Source organism: Ptychodera flava, chromosome 4 (assembly GCF_041260155.1).
Source record: "Ptychodera flava strain L36383 chromosome 4, AS_Pfla_20210202, whole genome shotgun sequence".
Taxonomy (NCBI): Eukaryota; Metazoa; Hemichordata; class Enteropneusta; family Ptychoderidae; genus Ptychodera; species Ptychodera flava.
This window is the reverse complement of record NC_091931.1, coordinates 34,662,008-34,688,906: the sequence shown is the minus strand read 5'-3', so window position 1 is coordinate 34,688,906 and position 26,899 is coordinate 34,662,008. Positions and strand designations below refer to the sequence as shown.

At 37.4% G+C, this 26,899-nt stretch overlaps 1 protein-coding gene across 1 annotated transcript; it reads left to right on the top strand.

The window, feature by feature from the left end:
- Window positions 1-2,943: 2,943 nt before the first annotated feature.
- Window positions 2,944-9,511, top strand: LOC139132254 (vascular endothelial growth factor receptor 1-like). The gene is made up of 5 exons (XM_070698642.1): window positions 2,944-3,041; window positions 3,915-4,243; window positions 5,665-5,883; window positions 7,795-7,815; window positions 9,168-9,511. The coding sequence occupies exons 1-5, from the start codon at window positions 2,944-2,946 to the stop codon at window positions 9,509-9,511; spliced, it is 1,011 nt and encodes a 336-aa protein (XP_070554743.1).
- The last annotated feature ends 17,388 nt before the right edge of the window (window positions 9,512-26,899 follow it).

Sequence of the window (26,899 nt, the reverse complement as noted above, 5' to 3'; positions counted from 1 at the left end):
AATAGTACATGTCACAGTGGAAAGCGAAATAGCGCACGAAACGCCGTCATTTTTATGGTGAGCAAAAGGGCTGCAGCAGATCACATGTGAAAACCACAAAAACAAGTGCGATTTACCCGCATTCCTTGAACTTCTCAACTACAGAATTTTTTAGAGCATCGACAGTTGGTCGTCTCATCTTCGAAAGCAAGCAAGCAAGCAAGTGACGTCCTGTAGATAGGCACAAAAATCGGCGCTAAAATGAACTGGGCAACCATTTCACACTTGGTACGTGCATAAATTATGGGCTGTGAGACCGGAAGTCGAGCGCTTGCGAGAAAGCGAGCGCGCATCGTCGGCAGAACGCAGATCTGTAAACCATTCCGGCTGTATGATTTTTTTAAACTTTTCTAGTCTTGTAACCAGACTCTAACCGTTACCAAACAGTGTACAGTTAATATAATTATAAGCTAGATACGTATTTGACAAACAGATTATGCCCTGAATTATCTTTCTTGTGTTTATCGTGTAAATAGTACCCACCGCTTACGCTGACCAGCCTCACGTTTCTACGCACAATTTTCATCATTTTTAGGCAAACTAGTGTTTAGGACTTGTCAGAAATTCTCTAACCTGATGCCCAATATTTAATCTAGACCCAGATCGAATGATTTTTTTTGAAACGCACAAAAATCCGACTTTTTTCGGCGATTTTGTGTGAAAAATGGGACGTTTACACAAATCGTCGATTTTCTCAGTTCCGATTTTTGCTATGTATGCGCACCTTCAAATGAGTGTAAGTCGGCGACGCGTGGGCGGATTTCCCCGATTTTTCGTATGCTAACACTTCATGAATAGACCTGAAAACCGTGTCTTAGATTTTTGATAAACCCCCTGAAGTGACGATAACTTGACAAACGTGAACAAAAGTCGATAATTTATGCGAAAATCCGACAGTTCACACTTCGAAGGCTCACTGTGCAGAAACAAAAGCGAATTTCAAAAATCCAAAACACGGTTTTTCCCCCTGTATATCCAGCTGTCTAGTGCCGTTAACAGATCACTTAGGGGTGCTACCAATTCTTACTTATACTCTTTTAAGTGAAAAATTCAAAATCACATGTTTTTGACTTAAACAAACATACCAATGCATGTTTTGACAACTAAACAAATTTTTACTTTCTTCAAATATAGACCTATTAGAAAATGTACCACATGTTGGGTGTGAGACCCTGTTTTCTATGTGAAACTTTTGATTGAAAATATGTGTCAACGAAACTGAGTCACTACCTTAAAATAAACGACTGAGAATACTCGACAGATTCACTCATTGTAAAATTGAAACGGCGACATATCGTGACACCCAGCGACACTCTCTTGACCACAGATAGAAATTGACCGGCAACGATCGATCGTGAAGCGACGTTTCGCGTACGTTGCTGTGCTCTAGACCGACATAACAGTGTCGGATTGACAAATTGGACAAACCATGCTTCCTACCTCCATGGACAAACTAAGTCCAAGATATGGGCTGCTGTTATAGAACCATATTTTCCAGTGAAGATTAAATAGATTCTCTTTGGACGGCAGTGTAATCTATAGCCCCGCGTACGATGCTATGTGTTCCGCTACAGCTAATCGCCCCGCTCACCACAGCCCTGCAAAGACCCGTACGCGTACGTAGGGTCGGTGACTTCAAATCCATTTTGGGACTTGACGTAAAAAGCCAAATTACTGCCGAAATTCAGCGTTCTTGGGCCCAAGTCGTATCCCTGCCTACCTCAGCTCACGGTCCCTCCACAAAACGGTCAAGAAACGCCACCAGTTTCTTTTGTTATAGTCCGGGTTTCGATTGGGCTTCCCGTCCGAGCTGAGCGATGACGTCATAAGCGTGACGCAATGCATTCTGGGTAACTAAGGTAAAATTTGTGTATAGCATGTTCTGTGGTAGTAATACCGGAAATAGAGAAAGAAAGAAAGAAAGAAAGAAAGAAAGAAAGAAAGAAAGAAAGAAAGAAAGAAAGAAAGAAAGAAAGAAAGAAGGAAGGAAAGAAAGAAAGAAAGAAAGAAAGAAAGAAAGAAGGAAAGTGAGCAAAAACTAACAGTTCCAGAGCTGGTCTCTGGAACTAATTATAGCAAGTCTCCTCTGTAGTGAACATAGAGACATTTTGGTTCATATCTGGCATTCTGATTTTTTAAATGTTAAGTGCCATTACACATCCATGCCTTGACCAGTTTCTTGCAGAATAGTTGAATTTGACATTTCAAGAGCCAGTACATGGCAAACCTAATTCTGTCCAATTTGGTAACAGGAAATAACCCTCTGCCATTCATACTAATGTCTGATTGTTTACAGTACAATCCAATAATAATATGTGCATCTGTGGCAGATAGGTCCCTCATTGCGTGTTTCATGTTGATCATTTTAACTTTAATTTAAATGTAGTTACTTCCACTGACTAATTCCCAATTACTAGCGGGGACTATGTCATTGTCAATGACTTGTCTTCCATGGGTGTGTGTAATCGCGGATGATATATTACATGTATGGATATTTATCCAGATTAGCAGAAGTCGGCTGACTACCAGATAAAATGACATACAAAACGGATGCTTGTATTGGAATCCAAGCAATGAGAGTCCTTTGCAAACATAAACCAGCTGCATTCCCTAACTCCAATTCTCGAGTACTTTAATGTACATGAAAAAGTGACATTAGAGTGTGATTCTTCGGAGAAGGGATAGCGTGCAACGCTATTTCAAATGAGCAACCAGTAGACGTTACATCAAAATCATTGACTCGAGAGAAAGAGTGTTTAGCCGTCATATTTGCATGCGAGCAATTAAATGGGTCTTTGCATGTTTTAGAAGAAATATGAGTGGATTCAGACCACAAGCCTCTTGTATCAATAGTTTCGAAGCCAATACACATTGTTGGTAACGTGCTTGATACACGAACGCCAAATGAGGAAGACCTTGTACAGAAAGTACGAGGCACTTGTTGGCAGAAGAGGTACCTGGGTTGATCCCCGCTACTTTGAGTGCAAATATCGTCTCATACTGTATAGGGGTTGTAGCTGACAAGAGGTAAATAATTTCCGATTGTGTACTGGTACGATCTGTGTGCCCAAAGCTCTAAACCGGCCTTACATGGGACACCACTGCAGTAAGTACGCGTGTTCAACGCCTACAAAACGGCCCTTTTCAGGAGCACAGAATACTGCTAAAGGAGAACTACCATAAAATATCGGTCTGCAGGTTAAAACATGTCACCCACACATACAGGTACACAGACCCACAAAAAACAGAGAGAGGCAATCTGCTTGAAACCATGAAGCAGTCTATGTATAAATCGCCTGTACTGTAACCGATTGTCAAGTGTCTTGCCTAGTAGTAAGAATCTTTTATTCATTGTTTGCATCGCAATCGATCCAATGTACACAGCAAATGTTTGATCGTTTTCACCTTTCCACGTCCCAATCGTGATGGGCAGCTGTTTTCACACCTCTAACACAGCATTGAAGCAGGTTTTGCATCAAAGACCAAATAAAAAAGGCAAAATTGAGATAATGTCGCCAACAAGATGATGCCACAAGTATTGATAAAAACGTAATATGTTAGCACAGTGTTTTAATTTACACCGTGCTTCTTGAAAGATCCAGATTTTTGGTAGCATTCGTTGACGCTGTTTTCATGTACCACACATGTTCAATAATGAACGCCCAGGGAGATAGGGGTATTATTGGGCTGCAAATGCATTCAAACAAGCATCTGCTCCATGAATTTTACTTAAGAATTCTATAAAGTCTCAAATTGAATTTGGTCAAAGATTAAAATTCAATTAGCAATTTTACAAATTATGCTGATCCTAATTTAGCCTCTTCATGTGATAGGTCTTAAGCTAATATCATTTCTAAATATTTGTCTTCCAATAGGGTCTATGTTCAGAGTGTACCCCAGCTCAATATTGCTGGTGAAGAGACATCGATTCAGAGTGGTGAAAAACTTGAGATTACTTGCAGATGTAACTCGATGGTCCAATGGGACTACCCAACAGATGTTTCTAATGATATCAACATGCGATTGGAAGTCGAGACAAGGATGAAAAGCGGTAGATCTAGTCAAAAATCCTACACCAGCATTCTTAGAGTTTCGGATACAACATATTTAGACACAGGAGAGTATCTGTGTAAGATTAAGTCAATCACAGATGGTCCATCCAACCAAACTTCTGCCAGTATCTACGTGTATGTCAAAAGCAACGGTGAGTCATGATCTGTAGCCTTCGCTTTTGAAGTTTTATCATCTGACAACCAATCTCCCAATGTTAAAATAAATAAGATAGTTTTTCATTATTACTAGAAGGGGTCTACTCCAAGGTAGCTTATTCATATGCTATTGATACTAATTGACATATATAAATGATTAAAATAAGCTTATCATGTGAAAGTCAAATGGCATCCACTTCGTTCGTCTGTGGGGATTTAAAGAACTTTTTGACATCTAGTCCAAGATAAAGTTTCGCTCAGCTCCTGATGCAGGGTGTCGCTCTGTAACATTAATTTTACATCTTCTTGAAGGATAGTTTTTGAAATCAATTGAAACAGCTTATTTGAAAGTAATGTTTGTCATCTTCTGGAAGTGGTATCAAGACTTTTCAAAACATATTCTCTAGCTTTCCTGGACAAAGCCCATATAAGTTATCATCACACTACAATTAACCTCGGTTAGCCTTAGGTATATGACTTTAACCTTTCTTAGCCTACACTCCTCTATTTCGATAGAAAAACAAAAAAATATTTATTGGGTTGTTTGAAAATTGGTACAATCTTTCAAAAAACATAACTACACTGTACAAAGACTAGTGACCTTTTATAAATTTAATTAGTAAGATTTTAATATCACAAAACTGCCTTTAGCTTGTAAAACGTAAAAGGTTATAGGTATTTCAACGTAAAATAATGTAATGGTTTGTAAAATACGGATTTGCTATGAGCAAGATGTGCTGTGAGCTGCTTGGAATAAAGTTGAAGCCTGTCGTCTGTCATACATAGTTCTTCCTCATGTGCAATATCTGCCTAGAAATATTTTAACCTACCAAGTACCAACTGCCACAACCTGAAGTTTATTTCCATGGCCAATAACCACTTTACTGTATCTCACTTCTCACAAAGCCATGTAAGTGGCTTTATCCCCCTAACCCTAGCACCCTTCCACATCAGTACACAGTCATCGTTGTTACGACTAAGGGAGCCGTCATTATTTACGGCCTGGGGGGATCGGAGGAATTTCACAGGAAATTTACATTTCGTCGTTTGGAATAGCGGGGTCACCATGTTTTCGAAAGTTGGAATAGGGGTGTCAGAGACTCCTGCTAAAAACTTAATAGTCCTAATAGGTGTTTAATACGGACATCACATTAGCGTGTCCAAACATGATACGTTCCGACAGTATCTTGTCGCTTTCGTTGTTATCAATGTTTTATGCCAATGTCGTTTATTCAATTGAAGGGGATAAGTATTAATAGTGAATCACATCAATGAATGAAATGATAACGGTTAGACCAATGCTTCTCTTCTCTTGCACGTGTTGAAAGTAATCTTGTTCGGATTCCATGTTCGTCCTCGAATACAAAGGGTGTTTTTCGACCACATTCAGCAATACACTATTTTATTACAATTTCAGACACAGATCACCTCCTACTGCCGTTGAAATCAACAAATATCGGCATAGTTGCAGGGTTGCCCTTTACAATACCATGCAGGGTTACCGATCCATCAGCTAACGTCATACTCAGGACTAGGTCCGAGAGGATACGTCCGGATGGAGAGTCTGTCCGATTGGATAAGAAAAAAGGATTCGTCATAAAAGAGGAATACAAAATGGAATCAGGATTTGCAAAGTGTATCGCGGAACTAATGGACTTCGACAAAGCATGATTTACACAGTTTACCGTAAAGGTGAGCTAAACTTCTGGCCAACTATTAGTAAGAATAATCTGTATTAAACAAATCAGCTGTGTTTAGTGTGATGAAATGACTTTTATGATCGTCACCATGCTTTAATGGTTGATATATGCCCGTTTGCATGTAAATCGTGTGATACAAATAGTGATTTAATCGTTGTTCGTCAAAGTTAATATCAATTACTCTGTTACACTTTTAATTTGACTTTCAGTCATGTTTGACATATATTACAAACCACAAAAACTCACATAATCATTGTTTTTGATGACGAACAAATTATGGTCCGGACTTGAATTCAATTTTAAATAATACCATGCTGACTGTACACATAATTATGGCTGTTTTGCTAAGTTTAAAACTAGACCTTATCACGATTCAGGGAGTAAAACAAGAAACTGCGGAGGATACACAAAACAAACTGCCATGTATAGTGAATGCACATTTTCGGTGAAATTCCAAAGTAAAATTTCTTGTACACGCATGCCCTTGTAACCACCCTATTCTAATCAAGTGCATTTATATCAATTATCCAACATAAATAAGTGCACTGATATTGTTACTTTAATTTCGAAGACATTTGTTTTCTCGCAAACACTTTTGAAGGGTCCCTATTTCTCGTGCAGCATAATTTTGTAAAACGTCGACCCCCCCAATCCCTGTAATTTCTGTCCAGTCCCTAAAATCGATGAATGCAATCTCAGCATAATTACCTGCTTTTTAAAGTGTTCTAATAATTAATTGAGGAGTCTGTCGACTGAATCGGCTATGGCTTTTTTACGTTAATGTGCGAACTGATATCGATCCCTTTTTGATGAAACATGAGGGAGAAAATTAGATAGAATCAATCGTTAAAATTTTTTCATTGTAACTGACGTAAGGGCGACCGGTCTGTAATAATTGAGTTCTTTTTGAGGTGGAATTTTAGGCACCAGTATAAGTGAAGTTATTTTCAGAATTTCCGGGAATATAACTTAATCGATAGAATGAAATATAAAGATAATCCTAATTGAACTTTGAAGGTGGTATGTGCACTTACTGTTAAAACAATATATTTCTACAAAAATGTCTTTGAACAACCACAAAATCATATTTATGCCACGACTTTCTGAACGTACTCAACTGACATATAAATATACAACTATAGTTCTGATAAGCTCTAATCGTATATTCTACTTACGGATAATATAAACTATCAACACCATTTTCTGAAACCTACTTGTCGGGTCATGGAGGGACAACGGCCTCATCATCACAACATGAACAAAATCAAATCCCAAAGACCACTGTTTACGCAAACCTTTATTAATTGTACTTATATATCAACTTCACTGTTAAACCAACAATGGTCACCAAGTACATAAATTTAAGGAACCAATGCGAAAAGCTATTCCCATGTTGAAATCGCAATTGACCATTATAAATTCAAAGGATAATACACTATGCTCGCTAGTCCATTCACTGTACTACTCTCCCTGTTTGGCCATTCTCCCAATAATAACAACCATATAAAGTGAGTCACACGATAAAAATCTAGGCAAATCGATATTATGGAAATTTGAAACGTCTCATGGCATCAGCAAAATAGAATTCTCTGAGTTCATTGTATAACAATCTTCGGTATTGTGCATGTATGGAGGATCCTGAGACAGAATACCAGAAGAAGCCACAGCTTTGAGAAACATATTTCAACATTATTTAATTTAAAAATTGCCCACATGCCGAGGCGCCTTGTAGTAATGATCCTTTGAGCCTTTCATAACAGAAACAATGTTAGCTCTGATTCATTCTAATAAACATTGCGATAACTTTACCAGTAACGTAACAACATACAATTTCATTCTTCTTTCAGGTGTAATCAATAAACAGGAAGGTAAGGAAAAGCTTTTCAAACAATTTTAAACTATCATGTTAATACCATCCCAGTACCATACTGATACCATCCTCATATTGATCCTTAATGCCATTCTGTCTTGCAATGCTCTATAATATTCATGCCTGTTATTAAAATTTAAAAAATAGGATATGTATGGAGCTCATTTACTTCAGATCTTCAGGTGAATGACTTTTTATACTATCGGGCAATGGACTGAGAGGGCGCTGCGGAAACTTACTCGAATATTTGGCGGACTGCGCGGTTAGTACATTTATCTCAAAATCACATCGATTCTCTTTCTCGATATCACAAAGTATACGAAGTAATAACATCTGTTACTTAAGTTTCATGCATCCTGCAATCATCGGACAGACATAAATTACTTGTCCTTAAATCTTATATGCATTGATTCTGCTGTCGCTTTTCTGATAAAAAAGATTAAAGTTCTTGCTTATGTAATAATAACTCGATGCCCTGGCAATGCTATATATTTCGAGTCACTGTAACATTCCATGGAGATAGGAACGATCTGGTGTAAATTTCACCACGATAATATAAACAATGAACTGCAGTGCTACTAAAGTAATTAATAATAGGCGTTGTCAGTATCTTTAGAAGTAGACGGGGTTCGTTTATTACACCAAAAGTTCTATAAGTGAACCTTTAACAGTGGACAACATATTAATTTACAAAAAGACATTTTCATTCCAGCTATGACAATTCAACGAAAACATTAACATATTCATGTTGATCAATAAAGTTGTGAAACATCAAACATTTTACAAAATATATGTTGACACGTATGTGCACGACATTAATCCAGACAAGATGTGTTGATAACGTTCTACAAGTGAACTGACAGACATTTGATCACCCAAACCTACTGATATTGTATCTAACTACACTAAAACTATAATTACTAGCCTATATCACAAATAGTAAGGACATGAAAACTTTGGTTTTACTTGAATATATGAAAAAACATTTCTGACAGAAATTAACTTTTTCGTCCGCTGATAACTAAAAGTATGATATATAGTCTTCCTTTCCAACAAGTGAAAAACTCAGGGCGAAATATATAACTCCTCTCTGCTAATACTGACAGTGAGCGTGCCTCGTTGTTTACTTTTGTGGCATCACAATCAATGTTATTGAGATGAAATTTACACCAAACGACGCTGTTTCTATCTTCTCGAAATGTTACAATCAATCGAAATCTGTTAATCATGCCATAGACCTTAAATCCGTTTTAAAGTCTACGATCATGCATACATTTTAATTAGGTCTGTCTTAGAGATCTTTTGAGTAAACGTTTGTCCTCATTAATTTTTATGAATATACGTGCACAGGATATTCCGATACAAAGGGCGTACCTCAGCTAAGTATCACTGATGAAAGGACATCATTTATATCCGGAGACCGACTCCAGATTAACTGCAGCAGTAACACTGAAGTCGAGTGGGAATATCCAATACAACATGGCAATGACATCGACATGCGATTGGAAGTTGTGACATGGGAGAGAACAAATGAAAACAATGAAAAGTACTTCATCAGCGCTCTCACTGTTATGAATGCAATATATTTAGACACAGGACTGTACCAGTGTAGGGTACTCACGACAGGTAGCGACAGAGTGACAGGTCAAACATCTGCCAGTGTTAACGTTTTTGTGACCAGTAATGGTAAGTGAATACTCTAACCTCCTAATTAAACATTGCAGTTGTGGTTTCAAAGCTAAAAATGTAGATCATATGAATGCGTGTACGTTGTGTCCAACCAATTTATTGAAAAGTGAAAATTGAAATCACCATCAAAATGCAATTTTCATTTTAATGAAATAACAACCAATTTTAATATTCGTTTTTTCAGACAAAATTTTTATTTTACCGATTTTTTGGTACGGTTTTCGCGGCCAATCAATTCTCAAAAATATTAAAATGCATTTTAGCACAAAAAGCGTTATTTAAATGATTGAAATAGAACTTTATTTTTCATATTCATAGACGATGTTATTTCATTGAATAACTCTGAATTCAGTAAATATCTCGCTATGATTTATCCTCCAGAATTGGAGATTAAAGAAACTACAGAAACGGCCTCTTCTGCTTCATATCTGGACATTTTACTTGAATTTGACTCTAATGGTCACCTTTCTACAAGGCTATATGACAAGAGAGATGATTTTAACTTTAGTATAATCAATTTTCCACACCTCATCAGTAATATTCCACTGTCACCTGCTTATGGGATATACATTTCCCAGCTTATTCGATATGCAAGAGCATGCAGTTCATATGGTGATTTTGTAGAGAGACATGGCCATCTCTCTTACAAACTGTTAAATCAAGGTTACACCAGAGCAAGACTTGTCTCTACATTCAAACGCTTTTTTGGCAGGTATCGCAAGCTGGTAGATAAATACAATATCTCTCTTCGACAAATGATCATTGATGGCATCGGTGACATGGGGCCTTAGTTAGTGACTACTACCTATCTGACTTACAGATTGATATATGGCGGGTGCCACATGTGGGGCAGGATGCGCTTACTATTTTCGAACACCTGACATCACTTCTTGGTCTTTTGGCCAGAGGTCCATATATCTTTCTTTCATGAATTTGACTTTGTTTGTGTACCGTCTATTTACTGTCTGTTCTGTGCTGTTTTGTGTCTATGTTTACAACAATTGTCTTACAAATTTTGACCTAGTGGTATTGGATTATAGATTGGTATGATTGCGATTATTTTCATATTCATCTTAATTGAAAATACCAATTGACAGACCAATTTTAATAAAGCTTCTATTATTTGGTTATTTATGAAACATAACTCTGTTTCGTCTTGTTCATAGTTGAATCCGAAGTGAAATTATCAGTGAAAACAAAATAAAATTTCATATAAATTCTATTTTGTTTCTTAAATTTAAAACTCACGTGTTCCGGATTATTTTTAAGGAAAGTTGCTTGTTTTCATATTATAATTTGTATCCTAAAATGATGTTTTTAATTTTCAACAAAATAAAAAAAATCATTACCAGTATCAAAATATTACCTAATCTTAAAATAAAAAAGTACTATTTCAAGATTCGCAAAATTTATTACTGGACATTGTACGTATTTGATTAAGAACAAAATGAAGAGAACGGAAACTCTTTGAAATAAAATCATGTCTTACCGATTTAAGAGGAATTTGCAATTTTACTTTGGTGCATGCGAAAATTAGAAATTGAAAATTGAAAATTGTAAGTTTCAACCTTTTTCATTTTTTTGAAAATGGTCGAAAGACGACTCATTTGAATTTCTTTGCTGTTCCCGGCCCTCTACCGGCCATTGGGCGAGCAGCATGAATGCGTACGAGACTTCCGGTTTCCGCAACGCATACTTGTTCCCGCGCTTACTGCATGTACTGCGGAAGACTGGCCACCGAAGACGACTGAAACGTCCTGAAGACCACTATGTCTGACCCTACGTACTCATTATACGTATCGAAAGAGGGAGGAGGAAAAGAGGAACGAAGGGTGAAGAGAAGCCAAATCACTAGCGCACGACTTGTCATGATGTTTCAATATCAAGGAAAATGAGGGCAACACCACACATCGGCTCTACCAAGATTGTTTAGTATTACGATATAGTGAATAAAAGGATCATTGCATTTATTTTGTGTGGAATACATGGCGAGACACCGGTGAATCGATAGTGCTTTGACCCTAGTCATGTGATCTGGGTCCCCAGTAAACCGGTTTGTTGATTGAGTGATTCGTCTTAACGGTGTTTCGGAACCAAAAATGGGGTTCCTTCATCAGTCGCTCTCTTGTTTTGTATCCCCTCCGCTTGGTTGTGTGATGAAGTCATCTTCGTCCTCGAGGAGGAGAAGCCAGATTCGTTATTGAGAGAGTTAGCCACTATTGACTGACTCTATAGTGAGCGATCTGGTGTGTGGTGTCATATTATAATTAACATGACCCAGCATCGACCGGAGTTTCTGGACGCTTGTAAGGATTTTTGTTTTAGGGCATATTTTGAGCGTTGCTAGTGCTCGTTATATTAACAGTAAATGTTGTACTAATTTGCCAACGATTAGTTTGTTTTATGCATTTAAATCGAACTTTTGGTTTTGTGTCAATTTTTCATGGACTTTGTAATAGATTTCGGGTCGATATTGGTGCCTGCTTTTCCGGTGTTTGAAAAGCATGTTGTGAAAGGCTGCTTCGAGAAATAAATCTTATTTCTCTGTATTTAGCCATTCCCAGGTTTCATGGTTTCGTTAACAATATTTGCTGTAAACGGCCCTTGAAATTGGTTTGGTCTGAGGAGAGTATTGGTTTATTTAATTCATGCCGCCAACTTTGATTACTTATATGGCAGCTCTCTCAGTTATTGATTTTCTTTGCCAGATGATGTTTTCTGTATTGCTCAGCAATCTTTTCAGTTTGGTTGATTGTAGTACCAATTCGATGATAGGTCGCATCTGGGTTTTATACGATAAGTTGTGGCATAAAATGGAGACAAATTAAAAAAAAATTAAATTCAGATTCCCCGTTGTTGAAACCGCTATCGTGCCGCATAAACTCTTCAGAGACTAAGGAAGACAACTCCATTTTAAATTTACCGCAGTTCTTGCGTTGACGGAAGCCGGAAATCTCGCACGCATCGCTGCTCGCCCACTGGCCGGTAGAGGGCCGGGAACAGCAAAGAAATTGAAATAACATGTAAGTCGTTTTTCGACCATTTTCAAAAAAATGAAAAAGGTTGAAACTTACCATTTTCAATTTTCGCAAGTAACAAAATGAACAGCGAATTCATTTTAAATTAGTTTTACATGATTTAGTATTAACGAGTTTCGATTCTCATCATTTTGTTCTCCTTCAAATGTCAAAATTATCCTATATTTTATATTTTACAAAAATCGGAAGGAATACCATTTTTGTTATGTTAAGATAGAATAAAGTTGAAGACTTGAAAGTATTTTATGCTTGTTTAGAATGACAACATCATTTTTAAAAAATAAATTAAAATCAAAATACAATAAAAGTAACCCGAACTTGTGTCTTCAAATCTAATGAATGAAACAGAATTAATTGATTAAAGCTTAATTTGTGTTTACAGAAAATTGCTTTTCGGATTCAAAATATAAAGAAGGCGAAACAGAATTATGTTTCATTAATAATGAAATAGCAGAAGTTTTATTTAAAACGGGCCGTCAATCGTTTTTTTTATATGAAGATAAAAATGAAAATAATTTTCGATTTGAACATTTCAAATGTTGCTTTCTATGCCAAAAGGCTGTTTACTATTTTTGGGAATTGATTGGCCGCGAAAACCGTACCAAAAAATCGGTAAAATAAAAATTTTGTCTGCAAAAACGAATATTAAAAATCGGTTGTTATTTCATTAAAATAAAAATTGCATTTTGAAGGTGATTTCAATCATCAATTTTCAATAAATTGATTGGACGCTACATACACGCATTCATATGCCTCATAACAACATACATAATATGTAATGTGCTATAAATTATATGCCACTATTCTTTTCCTCCTGAACCTCAGCATCATCTTTCATTTATTAAAAACTATCTACTGTTGATTGACCAATCAGAGTGCTCAATTCAGGGTGTTTTATCTACTCGTAAAGCCTTGTTCACCAAATTCCAGAAACGAATGACAGCGCCGTAGTAAAGTACTGTCCAATCAAAAGTGAACATGTCATATTCTGTAGACATCTGGTACGTTTTAATATTCAAATTTGGTAACACAGCGGAAACCAGCTGCAACACAAAATCTGCTGTGCCCTAGGGCATTTATATAATGTGCCCTAGGGCATTTATAGGATGTTCCATTACATTGGAAGGCTATTTCACAAATAAAAGTTTTAATTCATATCCTAAACATGTTACATTGACAAAGGGGACAGTTGACGAAAACACATTGAAAACGAAAATATATCCGTTAGGCCAGGAAGAAAAAATAAATTGTTCATCGGAATCGCCGCTTCTACTTTGGCATATTTGGAAATTTTTTTTTTTGATCGCGGCAAATTCTTACTTCCGCATTACAAATATTTTTAGTACTGCCGCTGGTGGCGCCCTACACTGTGTAGGGTTTTCGCGGGCACGGGATTTTGAATGAGACTTCATACGTGTTCGGACTTTAAGTTGACCGCCAACACGTTGTTGTGACGTCTGAATTTGGCGAATCACGACGCAAAGTGGGTCGATTTGGCCAGAAATTTGCTCGTTTTGTAAAGGTTAGTACATGTCACATCATGAGTATTATTTGATCGCCAACATTCGACGTGATGGCCAACAGTTAGTTCCGAGACGCTATTCAGTGTTTGTCCTGATATTACGTTCGGCGATTTGTTCAACAAGATCGTGGCAGCAGATGGACGGTGCATCCGATTGAATGAAAATTGCATTGAAAGTATAAAAATGTACGGCAATGACAAAACACATGGTTGCGTCGATGTTAAAGTACGATCTGAATGATGACTATATAACTTCACTCCGATCACAGTACAGTGTTTAAAATGTGTATATATAGACAGTGGTAAAGAGGCCAAAACATGGGGCCAAAGTGAAATGACAAACTCAGATGCTAGGTCCCACCAGGACAATATTAAAGGACAATACTGAATTGTTGAATTTCAGTGATTTGCTGTACATTTCAGTTTTATTCTGAGAGAATGTTGAAATGCTCAGAATATGTTGTGCAAACACTAACTGTGAATGTAATGGCCTATGTTATTGTTGGAATGAATTCAGTTACCAGTATCAGTGTTTCTTGTCTAAGATATTCTGGTAAAAAGGGAAACAATTATCTTGCCTTATCTGCATCTGTGCAAAAATGCCAGAGAACTGAGTTTACCTAAAAAAAAAATAAAAAAAATTTTCGCTCGCCGCTCCTGGGACTTGGTCCAAAAAATCCGATGAACAAGATTTTTTTTTTCTCTGGCCTTAGGGGCGATAGTTTTTAAGTCGGATAAAACCCTCTTACTCAGGCTCTTCTGGTATATAAAGTCCAACCCTACGATAAAATGTCTCGGCCTGCGGCCTCGACATTTTATCGTTGGGTTGGACTTTATATACCAGAAGAGCCCTCGTACTCGGGCTTTATCCTATACTTACATCTTGGCTCTTGGCGATGTATAGTTTTTACATGAACAAGTTACCTTTTATTAGCTCCGCTGTCAGCGACGCGGAGCTTATCAAATAGGTTGATTTTCCGTCATTGTCCATCGTCGTCCGTCGTTGTCCGTCGCCGTTCGTCGTCCGTCAACAATTGCCTTCTCCTCTGAAACATCAAGTCCGATTGCTTTGAAATTTTATATGCAGTTCACTTAGGTGACCTCACTTTAGTTTTAATATCAAATCGTGGTGAAATTTGTATATTTGTTTTTTGGGGGCATTTTTTGCTGTTTTCGGTAAAAAATCTTCTTCTCTGAAACTGCTTGTCCGATTGCTTTGAAATTTGATATGCAGTTCAGTTACTTTTAGTGACTTCAGTCAGACTTGTTAAAATCGTTGTGAAATTTGCATATTTGTATTTGAAGGCAATTTTTGTCGTTTTTGGTAAAAAAATCTTTAAAAATCTTCTTCTTCAAAACTACCAGTCAGATAGCTTTGATGTTTGGTGCACATGGCCCTAGAGATAATCTTTTTCAGATTTGTTCAAATTGTGCAGAAATATGCAAATTTGCATTTTTAAGGCAATTTTTGCCATTTTGGGTCCAAAAATGTGTATTTCCAAAACTACTCATCTGATAGCTTTAAAATTCGATATGCAGGTTCCTACAGATGAACTAAATGTGACATTTTCAAATTATGATGAAATCTGCAATTTTGTATTTTTGGGTCAAATTATTGCCATTTTTGGTCAAAAAATTTGTTTCTCAAAACTGCAAGTCGATAGCTTTGATATTTGGTATACCGTTTCCAAGGGATTATTGTATTATATGATATATTTAATATGGTGAAATCTGCAATTTTTTTATTTTGGGGGCAATTTTGCCATTTTTGGTCAGAAAATTTTATTCTCAAAAACTACTCGTCAGATAGAAGTGACTAGATTGAGTGACGTGAGGCAAAGAGTGTGAATAATGGCTGATGTGTTGCCACTATCTGCCTGGCTCTGTCAAGAAGACTAGGACACACCCTCTCTGTGACTTGAACTACACTATCACAGAGAACAGTTACATTAGCAGGCTTTGTGTTGAAACACAAGTAAATTGTTTATGTCTCGAAAAAAATTAAGCTATGAATCACAGTAACTATGTGAAGGTTATTTGCTCATGTCTCAAAACTAAAGCTTTAAATCACAGTAATTTTAACATACATGTAACTTTACAAAACCTTTTAAACATTGTTTATAGCATTGTTTGCTATGCATGCATTAAATTCATATGTGCATTGTGTCATCAAAACAACCCATCCAGAACGATTCATGTAATAACACAAATAATTCTAAAGTTACAAATCATAAGTTTCAGTTTCTCTAACTTTTATTGCAGTTTTTATGTAAATTCCCTAGTTTGTTCTTTCTATGGTATTGTAGAATGTTACATTGTAGATTGTTTGGCGACTTTGAAACTAATTTGTCTTGCTTCATTTACTCAATTAAGATTCCAAGACAAGTAATTGACCTTTTTAATCTAACAATTCTCTGGTGGTTAATAAGCTCAAAACCCCCGTAAATTATACATTTTCTGAAAGCCTAGATATAGGAAAACATTTTGGTAACCACAGTGTCACCATTGTTTACATAACTATCACGTCAAAGGTAATTTGCATAACCTTTCAAAAATCGGTTTTTGCCTGTTTTGTCTCAATACTTCAAAATATCTGGCTCAAACTTACTGATATGCAAGCTGTCACAACACTCTTCCAAAGGTTGTCTCAGAATTTTATATCTTGCTTAGTTTTTTTGGAGCACAATATTAAAGAAATCAACCAGGGTTAAATTCATCGCTATGGAAGTTTTTTGGCCTAAAACTAAGGTTTAAAAATTCTGAGACACGCTTTGAAAGATCCTTAGGACAGCTTGCATTCACACTATTTTCAGCCACATATCTCAAAGCATTGAAACAAACATCGGGAAAACCGATTTTGAAAGGTTATGCAAATCACCTATCACGTGATAGTTATATAAACAATGGCGACACTATGGTAAGCAAAATGTTCCCCTATATCTAGGCTTTCTGAAAATACATGATTCATGGGGGTTGTGAGCTTATTAACCACTAGAGAATTTTTTACATTAAAAATCTCAATTACTTGTCTTGGAACCTTAAAAGAGAGTGACTAATACTCATTTGCCCTCTAATCAGTGTTAGTAGAAATATTTTGGTCTTTCGTTAAGCCCATATAACGTTAGAGATCGCTGTCTCATACCTTTTTTTTCTTCAAAGTTTTTTATCATAGGCATACAAATTGCTTTTTTGGTGAATTCAAAAGTGACAGATTTTTAATATTCAACACAGCATGTTGTATTAATCGTGTATTTTTCAACTATTGCCGCATGGGCCATATAAGTTTTACTTTGATCATTTTAAAAATGGTGCTGACCTTGGATACCTACCCTATATCAAAGGAAAGTATAAATCATTCCCGACAGTCCCCTTAATTCACAGCACGCTCTCTCCTGCAATTTCAGATACGGATAAACTATTTCTGCCAGTCAAGAACACACCTATCAAAGTGTATGTACCGTTTCCCTTAACGATACCATGTAAGGTAACTAATCCGTCAGCTAAAGTTACATTCCAAGGGCTCCGGCCACTAAAAGAAATCAATGTGAATGGCGTGTCTGTCCAATATGACCCGACAAGGGGACTCATCATAAAAAGAGCAGCGAAGTGGACCACTCACATATTACGTGTTCTGCTGCTTTAAATGAACGACTGCGACTAATTACATTTGGGCTTATTTATAGAACAGGTGAGAGTGATAAATCTTCTCTAAGACTTATGCTTGTTTGCATGATATATCATATCATATTGAAAACACATTGCTACGGCCCTCTATACATTAAAAATCGCTGGATGTGTGTAGAATAGTCGACGCAGAGACAGGGTTGTCATTTTGTTGGCTTTTATCCATTATTGTGTCAGCAATCAAATCCCTAAGTTTTGTAAATTTCAGAAACATAGTACTTCTGTTGACATTTTGAAACAAATCAAAGTGCCAAATAAACTTTGAATTTTTCAAATTTCTATTGCTAAACCAACAAGTGGGCCGTGACCATGTACTCGATCAAAATAGTTTACTCAGAGCCGTATATCTTTTCGTGAACATTACCATTTCCGTCAACATAAGTCGAGTATTTGAAGAAATAATCGCCAAAGATTTATCTCTTCCCGCACTTGACACGCATTATTTTGAGATTTTATCATTACGAAGCAAACATTACATCTCACAACCTCCTTCGACGACTTTTGTCAAGCCAACTATTTGAAGGTTACAGCATTTATCATGATTTATCTTGCTACCAAAGATTAAAAGTCGCCGACTGACACATCAAAGTGAATCAATGCTGATATAAAATTCCTTGTCTGCATCACACAACGTTTTATAGTATATTACTCCTTGATGTTTTACGTGCAAGCTTCAATGAAATGTCCCTCAAAAGATAGAATGTAATGAATGACAGCCTTTTGTGGACAGAACGGATGTAGAAACTCGATTTTCCGTTGATGCTAAGCATGCTTTACACAAAGTTTCATAGCAGCTGAGGTTCTGATATGCACCCTAGAGCAACATTAGGCTGATGGTTTTTACTTCACTCTTTCACAGTTTCAGGCTTAAATTGCAAAAGTGTGCATTTCAATCGTAAATAACTCAATTCTGTAATTTTTTTAAATTTCAAATAATCTTTTTAAAACTACAAGGCTGAAACGAATCGGGTCATTTGACATGTTTTATGTCTGGCTCCTGTGTAGAGTAAAGCTTCTACAAAACAGGTTTAAGATGAGATTCGTAAATAAAAAAAATAAATCTTGTCGCTAGGGGCAACATTTACGCATGCGCTTTAGTTATCAATTTATAGACTTACTCAGATTCATTTTCAATGTGTTATCGCACGAACTTTGGATGCAGCTTTTAATTTTGATTTATAGTTAAAAGGATAAAGTCCAAAATCATACTTGGAGAAGAAAAGTGTGAAGATCTCAAGCGAAAAAAGCGACTGAGTGGCATTTCGATTAAAATGCGCAAGATAACGATTTTCACATTTCCCCAGCGATGTAAAGAAATATGTACCATCAGGGAAATTCCTAATTAGCTATTGGAAAGGTGTATTTGAATTGTGCAAAGCTATATTTTGTGCAAGTTAGTTAAAGGTGCGCGTTCTTTAACCATCCCCCCTCTCTCCACGAACAGCAAAATAATTGACATTGCGCTCCTCGAAGATCTGCTTTCGCATTGTACAGGGCTGTTTGCCTTTTACAATATTCAAACTTGCAGTGCATGACGTATTTTGAAAGCCAAGTTTTCTCATGAACCTTATTCATTCTCGCTCACAGTAGAAAGACCTGAACCACCAGATCCCAAGATAAATAAAATGGAAATCAAAGAGGGTAGAAACTTCACAGTCACTTGCGAAGTTAACTCGTCACCAGTGTTACCTATTATCTTTCAGTGGTCATATCCGGGTCAAAATGTAAGTCATTAATGGTAGTATTTCTTAAAAGAAAGAAAAAGAAAGAACAATCACAATCACTCTGCAGACTCTGTTTTGCAAGTCCATATTAATAATAGTTTTTCAAACCCTATACTTCTCATTTTTCTTGCTAAGCAACAGGCTCGATGAGTGATTCATAATTGTCTGACTTAACCGAAGTGTGATTTGAGTGATTTATGTACCAGCAATCATAAACCAGATATGAACTGAAAATGCTTACGTGTTTCATTATATACTGCAGTTATGTGTAACTTTGAACCTTTGCCACATGTTTGCAACTTCATTCAAAGTGTTATGATCAACATAATGAACAATATTCATCACAGATCATTTCTGAAGGTCATTAAGTATTCAAATATGTGATTAGCTGAAATGAAAATAATTAATGTCTTTTACTAATGTCATTGTATCACCACTTTATATAGCAAGTGTAATTGCCTTTGCTTAAGTCCTTCAAGCTACATATACCAAACTGTGAAAGCTCATTAGATATGCAAATTACAAATTAGCTGACATGAAAATGCGAAAAGACTTTCAATATTGTTATAACCTGGTATAATCATAAATACACATATAAATGTACATATCATGTTTTGCCAACTTTGATCAAGTAAATCCAAGTATATATCCCTAATTAGAAGAGTTCATTAAGGTGGCTTGAAAGGCTATTTTTACACCAATTCTTTTCTCAGAGGTAATGTCAAGTTTCAAATGTTAGAATCAAGATATTTAGTTCAAATTTTCAGGATAACTCCCTTACTTAATACTGTCTCCAAAGATTTTAAAAATGTATATTTGCAGCCATGGTTTTGAAATATGACACCAGTAAATATTAAAATTTACTTTTTCATATTTTTTACATAGTTGAATTTAATAATGATTGGATAGTACTTGATACTACCAAATTAGTTATAAATATGTTGACACTATAAATTGTAAAAAGTGTACGGCAGGATTTGCAAATAAAATTTGTTTTTATGATTTTACATGGGTTTACATATCAAAAAATTATAAAAAAATTCTTCCAAATTTCAAATATGATTTTTCAAAAAGTACTTCAAATACAGGAAAATTGTGCCATAGTCCACTTGTCTGTAACCTTGTTAATAAGCTGTAAAAATTCCATGTTTATATGTCATTTCAAAGGCTGGATAAATTGGTTATGTAGGAAAACTGTTATTCTGTCAAAAATGTTGAAAACAAACCATATTTGCACCCCTCTTTTGAAGTCACAGAGCACTCTTTTTGGTTAATCTCACTTTTGACACCTCTTTGACGCTCAAAGAATCTAAAATGCATTTACAATAGCAGGCACGCATTCTGAATGCAAGCACTGCCTTGTCAAACTTTCCTGAACAAGTCATCGTAGATGACACAGTCCCCACTTGTTAATGGGTACTTTGATTACAAGTCCTCAGAGAGGATAGAGTCCTCTTCATGAATTTGGTCTGTGATGTCCTGTTACTAAGTTTGAATAAAATCGGTGAATAAAATCGGTTGAGACGTGCCTGTGTTTTGGCTAAGGACATGAAAAAATTGTAACAAAATGGCTGCCATGCAGCCATATTGGATCATATCATGAAACAAATTGACTTACATATGTATGACATAGGTTAATGTCCTTGTACCAACTTTGAATAAAATCGGTTGAGATATGCCCGAGTTATGGCTCTGTACATGAAAAAATCATAACAAAATGGCCACACGGCAGCCATATTGGATCGTATCACAAACCAAATTGACGTGCATGTCTATGACATTGGTCAATGTCCTTGTACCAACTTTGAATAAAATCGGTTGAGATATGCCCGAGTTATGGCTCTGTACATGAAAAAATCATAACAAAATGGCCACCTGGCGGCCATATTGGATCGTATCACAAAACAGATTACCGTGCATATGTATTACATAGGTCAATGTCCTTGTACCAACTTTGAATAAAAATCAGTTGAGATATGCCTGAGTTATGGCTCTGTACATGAAAAAATCGTAATAAAATGGCCGCCTGGCGGCCATATTGGATCGTATCACAAAACAAATCGACGTGCATATGTATGACATAGGTCAATGTCCTTGTACCAACTTTGAATAAAATCAGTTGAGATATGCCTGAGTTATGGCTCTGTACATGAAAAAATCGTAATAAAATGGCCGCCTGGCGGCCATATTGGATCGTATCACAAAACAAATCGACGTGCATATGTATGACATAGGTCAATGTCCTTGTACCAACTTTGAATAAAATCGGTTTAGATATGCCTGAGTAATGGCTCTGTACATGAAAAAATCGAAATAAAATGGCCGCCTGGCGGCCATATTGGATCGTATCAAAAAACAAATCGACGTGCATATGTATGACATATGAAGTAATCTATGTACCAAGTTTGAATGAATCGCTTGAGGCGTATCTGAGATATCTGCGTGAACGGACGGACGGACGCACAGACGGACGCACACACGTACGCACGCACGCACGGACATGACCAAACCTATAAGTCCCCCTGGACGGTGTCCGTGGGGACTAAAAAACAGCTAAAAATGACTTTCCCTTTTCAAACATTTTTAAAAGCTAGGGGACCTCTACCATAGTTAATACACTAAGGACTCCCCAACTTACTCTGCTTACTCTTATTTGGTCAGTTTTTCAGAGATTTCAACAGGCTATAACTCTGCAATGCCTTTGAACCCAAATGTCTATTTTTTTTTTATTCCACAGAGAATGTTGACAACCTTTACATTTTAATAGTTTTATTAAAGTTTATAACTGACGCTCTAGCCTTTCCAGCCACCTTCAATGTACAAATTAGGAATTGACTTAAATGTTCTCATTAAATATGTAAAATAGGAATTGGCTGAAGTAAAAATGTTAAATGACTTTCAATAATGTTGTATCATAGTTTCTTTAATGTACATAGCAAGTTTCGTCAACTTTGGTCTAGTCAATTCAGATAAATATTCCTAATTAGGAAATTTTGTTCAATATGCAAGTAAAAACTTTAAATGGCTTTCAAGAATGCTGTATCATAGTATCTTTAATATATGTAGCAGTTGTCCTCAATGTATATCCTTTTTTTCTAAAATCATTAATTATGCAAATGAGCAAAAAGTAAGCAAGCCACACCCACCAAAAACCAATCAGTACTTATCATTTGTAACTGAATCTATGTCCCAGATTTGATTCTGGTCTGATGAGCCGTTTTTGAGATATCGAGCGCAGACAGACAGACAGACAGACAGACAACAACACACACACACACACACAGACACAAAGACAGGCAGACATCGCTGCGACATTAGCTCATGTGTGTGAATACGTGAGCTAAAAAGAGGTCCTTGCACTCAAAAATTCAAACAGCCTGCTTCAAATGATACTAATGTTGTATTAAAGTCAGTCAATCAACTGGAATGACGCACATCATAGCAAAAGAGGTGGAAAAACATAAAAAAATGCACAATTATTTGCTGTTACTTTAAACAATGTCAGACAATGTACAGCTATTTACGCTTACTTCTAAACAGTCCAAATCTGCAAAAGCAAGACGGGGAAAATCGGGGAATCAATTTGTAATTTTGTCGTGTCTAAGGTGTAATAAAGTCACAGTTGTCAATGATTTTAAAATTGAGAGCAAAGTTCGTTCATTAAATATTAATAGTAGGGAAGGGCACTTTCTGTGATAAATTAAGGAAGAAGTGGTTTAAACCACTTCTGCAATACTTGGTTTCCCGTATCTTAGACAGCTGCTCACATGACAGTTGATGGTATCCCTACGACTGACATGGTAACCACATGCTTACCACATACCATCCACATGCCCAAGTTACAGGAGGATTCCATCAATAGGCTTAGACCCTAACTGAGATGCCCTCTAGGAGCTCCAAGCTTTGCGGCACTGCCTGAAAGGGCACTATGCCCTCTTTACTTTGCTTTAAAAGTCACAATGTCAGTTGGATAATCCTATCAGCTGGAATATGAACTTAGTTTTCATGTTACAAATCAACAAAATAACCCATTATTCCTGCAAATAATGTTACTGATACCTTCAGCAATGAGGACCGTTTGATTCATTATAGGTTTTAGTTTTAATATTGTGACCAGGCTCATCACGTTGAAAGATTTCAAACGACCAATAGCCTCTTCTATGTGTATGCATTATCTAGAACATTACGATTTTCAAGAACGTCACTGGCATTTAATCATTTTCTTTGCTGTATTCAGTTTTCCATGTAAACGGGGCAAAAGTGTATAGAGGCCTTCTTTCTTAGGACAAAACTCCATACATCGAAACCACAAACGGTGATGATTTCATCATCTTTATCACTATTGTCTAAATGTTCACTATGCTTTGCCATATACCTGCCTTAATGAAACATTCACATCCCATAAAAAGTGTTGACAAGAAGTAATACTTCATGGCCCTGTGTGACCTGCATATGTGTCATATGATTGTATTGGTGGGAAACATAGGCACAGTATAATCCCTTTGGTTTCTGAGGACTTACCAAAAGCGTTCACAAAAATACATTCATATCACAAGTATAACAATGTCTTACATCAACTTTACCGCAGAAAGCTTTGGCTTGTTGTTTCTCGTTTGGATTGTGTACGTATTTGGTACTCAACTTAATTATTGACTGATAAAGGATGCTTAATATAGTTAACTTCATGTCATTACCACCATAAAAAATAACATGTATTTCTAGATCATTAGAAGGGTATTGAACGGTGTTTGCAGCAGAGAAACTTTGGTCTCGCCATCACCAGGGGGAAAAGCAGTTCAAACGCTCATACAGGGAGAAGAGATAATAATACAACAGAACAAACTGTTAGTCGACATTCACAGAAGGCACTTCTCTATACTGTTAAGCTAAACAATACAAACTTTGTTTGGCTTCATTACCGCCAAGACTATCGACTGTTGATGTGAGCGAGATGAAGTTGAAGAGAACAGCTGCAGACAGTTATTTCATTATTTGCCCTAAGATGCCTCCGTAATTATAGGGCCTTAGACAAAGACAGACTCATCGAATCCTTGGAGGACAGACTGACGAAGTATGATAAATCATACATGTTGGCGAGCTGGCTCAAGGACGTCACATACGTGAACTATGGAGTGTTGGCCAACAGTCTGCTATGTCCCAGCTGTGTCGTTCTTGCCAGTAGCCTTTGAGCATGCAGACGGGGGCTCTTCTGATCTTTCCAGCCCACAAACTCATTCAAAGGAGAAACTCAAGGCGTGCATGAGATACTATGGATCGATGCTCTCCAAAGCCAAACGGGCAGAAGAAGGCGATGTCCTATCCTTGCTTGACGAGCTGCACACTTTTGTGGAGAACACCTTGTTCACACGGGCCTATAGAGGTTTATCGTAAGAAGCTATAGAGATGGAGCCCTCATGGCAGTGGCCCTGCTGGTGCCATAGCTCCTTATCAGCTTCTTTAGGTACCAATACAAATGCAAATGATATTTGTGCAATGTATGGAAGTGGTGGTCGAAAACATGCAGGACTGTTGAAGGAAGAGGGCTACCCAGTGGCCCCAGAAAAAGAGAAATGGCGGCACCTGCTCGGTGTGGGGTGGCCAGAGCAATGATTTGCTTGACAAGCCTTTCACCCAAGAGGCCATCAAGAAAATGAAGCCCAAGCTCATCAGCAAACACTACGCCATCTATGAGACAATGTTCAACACCTGTATGAGTGAGAACATCTTTCTTTGGCTAGTAAGGGCCTGGGCTGCTTGCTGCCGATCGACAGCACGGAGGGGCTTTAGAAGGATCTGAACACCGATTTCCTTGTCAGGAGTGAGATGAATAAGCTTGGGGCACCTTGGCTTACACTTTGGGGCCCGTTCTCACTGTTGTCAATGCAGGGCTGATCATGGCCAAACATAAAGCATTGGGCCAAAAAATCCTGGTACTAACATAAACGAAGATGGCCTCGCCAGAAAAAGTGCATGCAGTGGAGGCCGCCGACCCCCCCCCCCACCAGTACAGACTATGGAAACACTGGCAGCAAAGCGTACAGACATAGTGAAGATGAAGATTACACTTCTAAAGAAAGAGAAGAGCCTCTTCCTGTTCTCCTCTTCCTCCTCCTCTTGCTCCTGCTTCCCGGCACTGTCTTTACAAATGGAATAATTTATGGACGCTGCTTTTCAATGTTTATATTTACATATTTATTGCACAATGGCTACCAAGACCCTTGTCACCACTTTGTACAAAGGGGCTTTGCTGGCAGGGCTGACCGTTGTCTACTCGATGCGTGCAGAAAAAATGCTGAAGAAAGAGATCAGCGACCGTGGTAGAGCAACCTTGAACAGAGTCCTCAAGCTTAGGGAGCTGATTCAGCGGCTGTTGCGATGAAAGACTGTGCTTGAGCAGAAAAACATTCCGAAAGATCCCACTCTTTGAGTGCAAATCATAGAAGCAGCATTTGAAATGACAGTTGTCAGGACGATTCTCAATGGACCACCTTCACTAGTGACTATGAGTTGCTAAGAAACTGTTTGGCCAGGGGGAAGCCTTTGAAGCGGAGAGAGATAGGCATGAATGGGAATTCGAGAAATTCAGTCGAGATAGAGAGGCATATATAGAGCACAGGTGGATCCAAAACTAGAAAAGACAGACACAGAGCCAAGACTCGACGCTACGAGCAAGAGCTGCAGGCAGTGTTAGTGGACGACGTAGCGCTCCTTGCCGCAGAGGTTAGGGGCCAGCTTTTTAACCTCAGAGAGTGGTCGCCTTCCTTCCCCGAGCGCTTGCTGGTACGCTGACAGCCACCCTTCATGAACCACCATGCGCTCACGTGCCAGAGGGTAATCATTGTGAGTCTGGTGCAGCTCGACATGGTATTGGAGGTACAGTAAAACCTGCAAAAACCTAACTCCAAGGGGACTGAGAAATTTGGCCAGTTTGCACAGTGGTTCGGTTTGGAGAGGGCGTAGTCAACCACATTTAGCATATTCAGCCAACACACATAGATGCTCACAGGCAGCTCGCACACATCAGACTGGATGGACAGAAAACCACACATCTTTAAACTTTACGCAACTTTATTTAAAATTGCACTAATAAATGTATCCGTTTTCAAAAAAGTCGTTTGTGTCATTTTGAAACATACAAATGCATACACTCGTACAGGAGTACGAAACTCCAGCTCCATATTAATGTCCGTGTAACATATAAAACCACATCATTTCTTTGAATTGTTAATTATAAATACGTTACACTTTAAATGTTCACTTCTTGCGAAACCATGAATCCAGTGTTGACTGCTTTGCCTGACTTAGTTGCATGACAACCTCTGCTTCAACGACACTCTTGGCTTCCTGAAACTGATTGAGAATACGACAGTCTTAGTTGGTGGCCAAATTCCGCAACTTCAATAACATCTCCGGCACATCAGCATA

Excerpts from the sequence above, each read along its gene's own strand:
- LOC139132254 (XM_070698642.1), top strand. The coding sequence starts at position 2,944 with ATGAGGAAGACCTTGTACAGAAAGTACGAGGCACTTGTTGGCAGAAGA. Across the intron at positions 3,042-3,914 it reads TGCAAATATCGTCTCATACT|GGTCTATGTTCAGAGTGTAC; the intron begins GTATAGGGGTTG and ends GTCTTCCAATAG. Across the intron at positions 4,244-5,664 it reads CGTGTATGTCAAAAGCAACG|ACACAGATCACCTCCTACTG; the intron begins GTGAGTCATGAT and ends TTACAATTTCAG.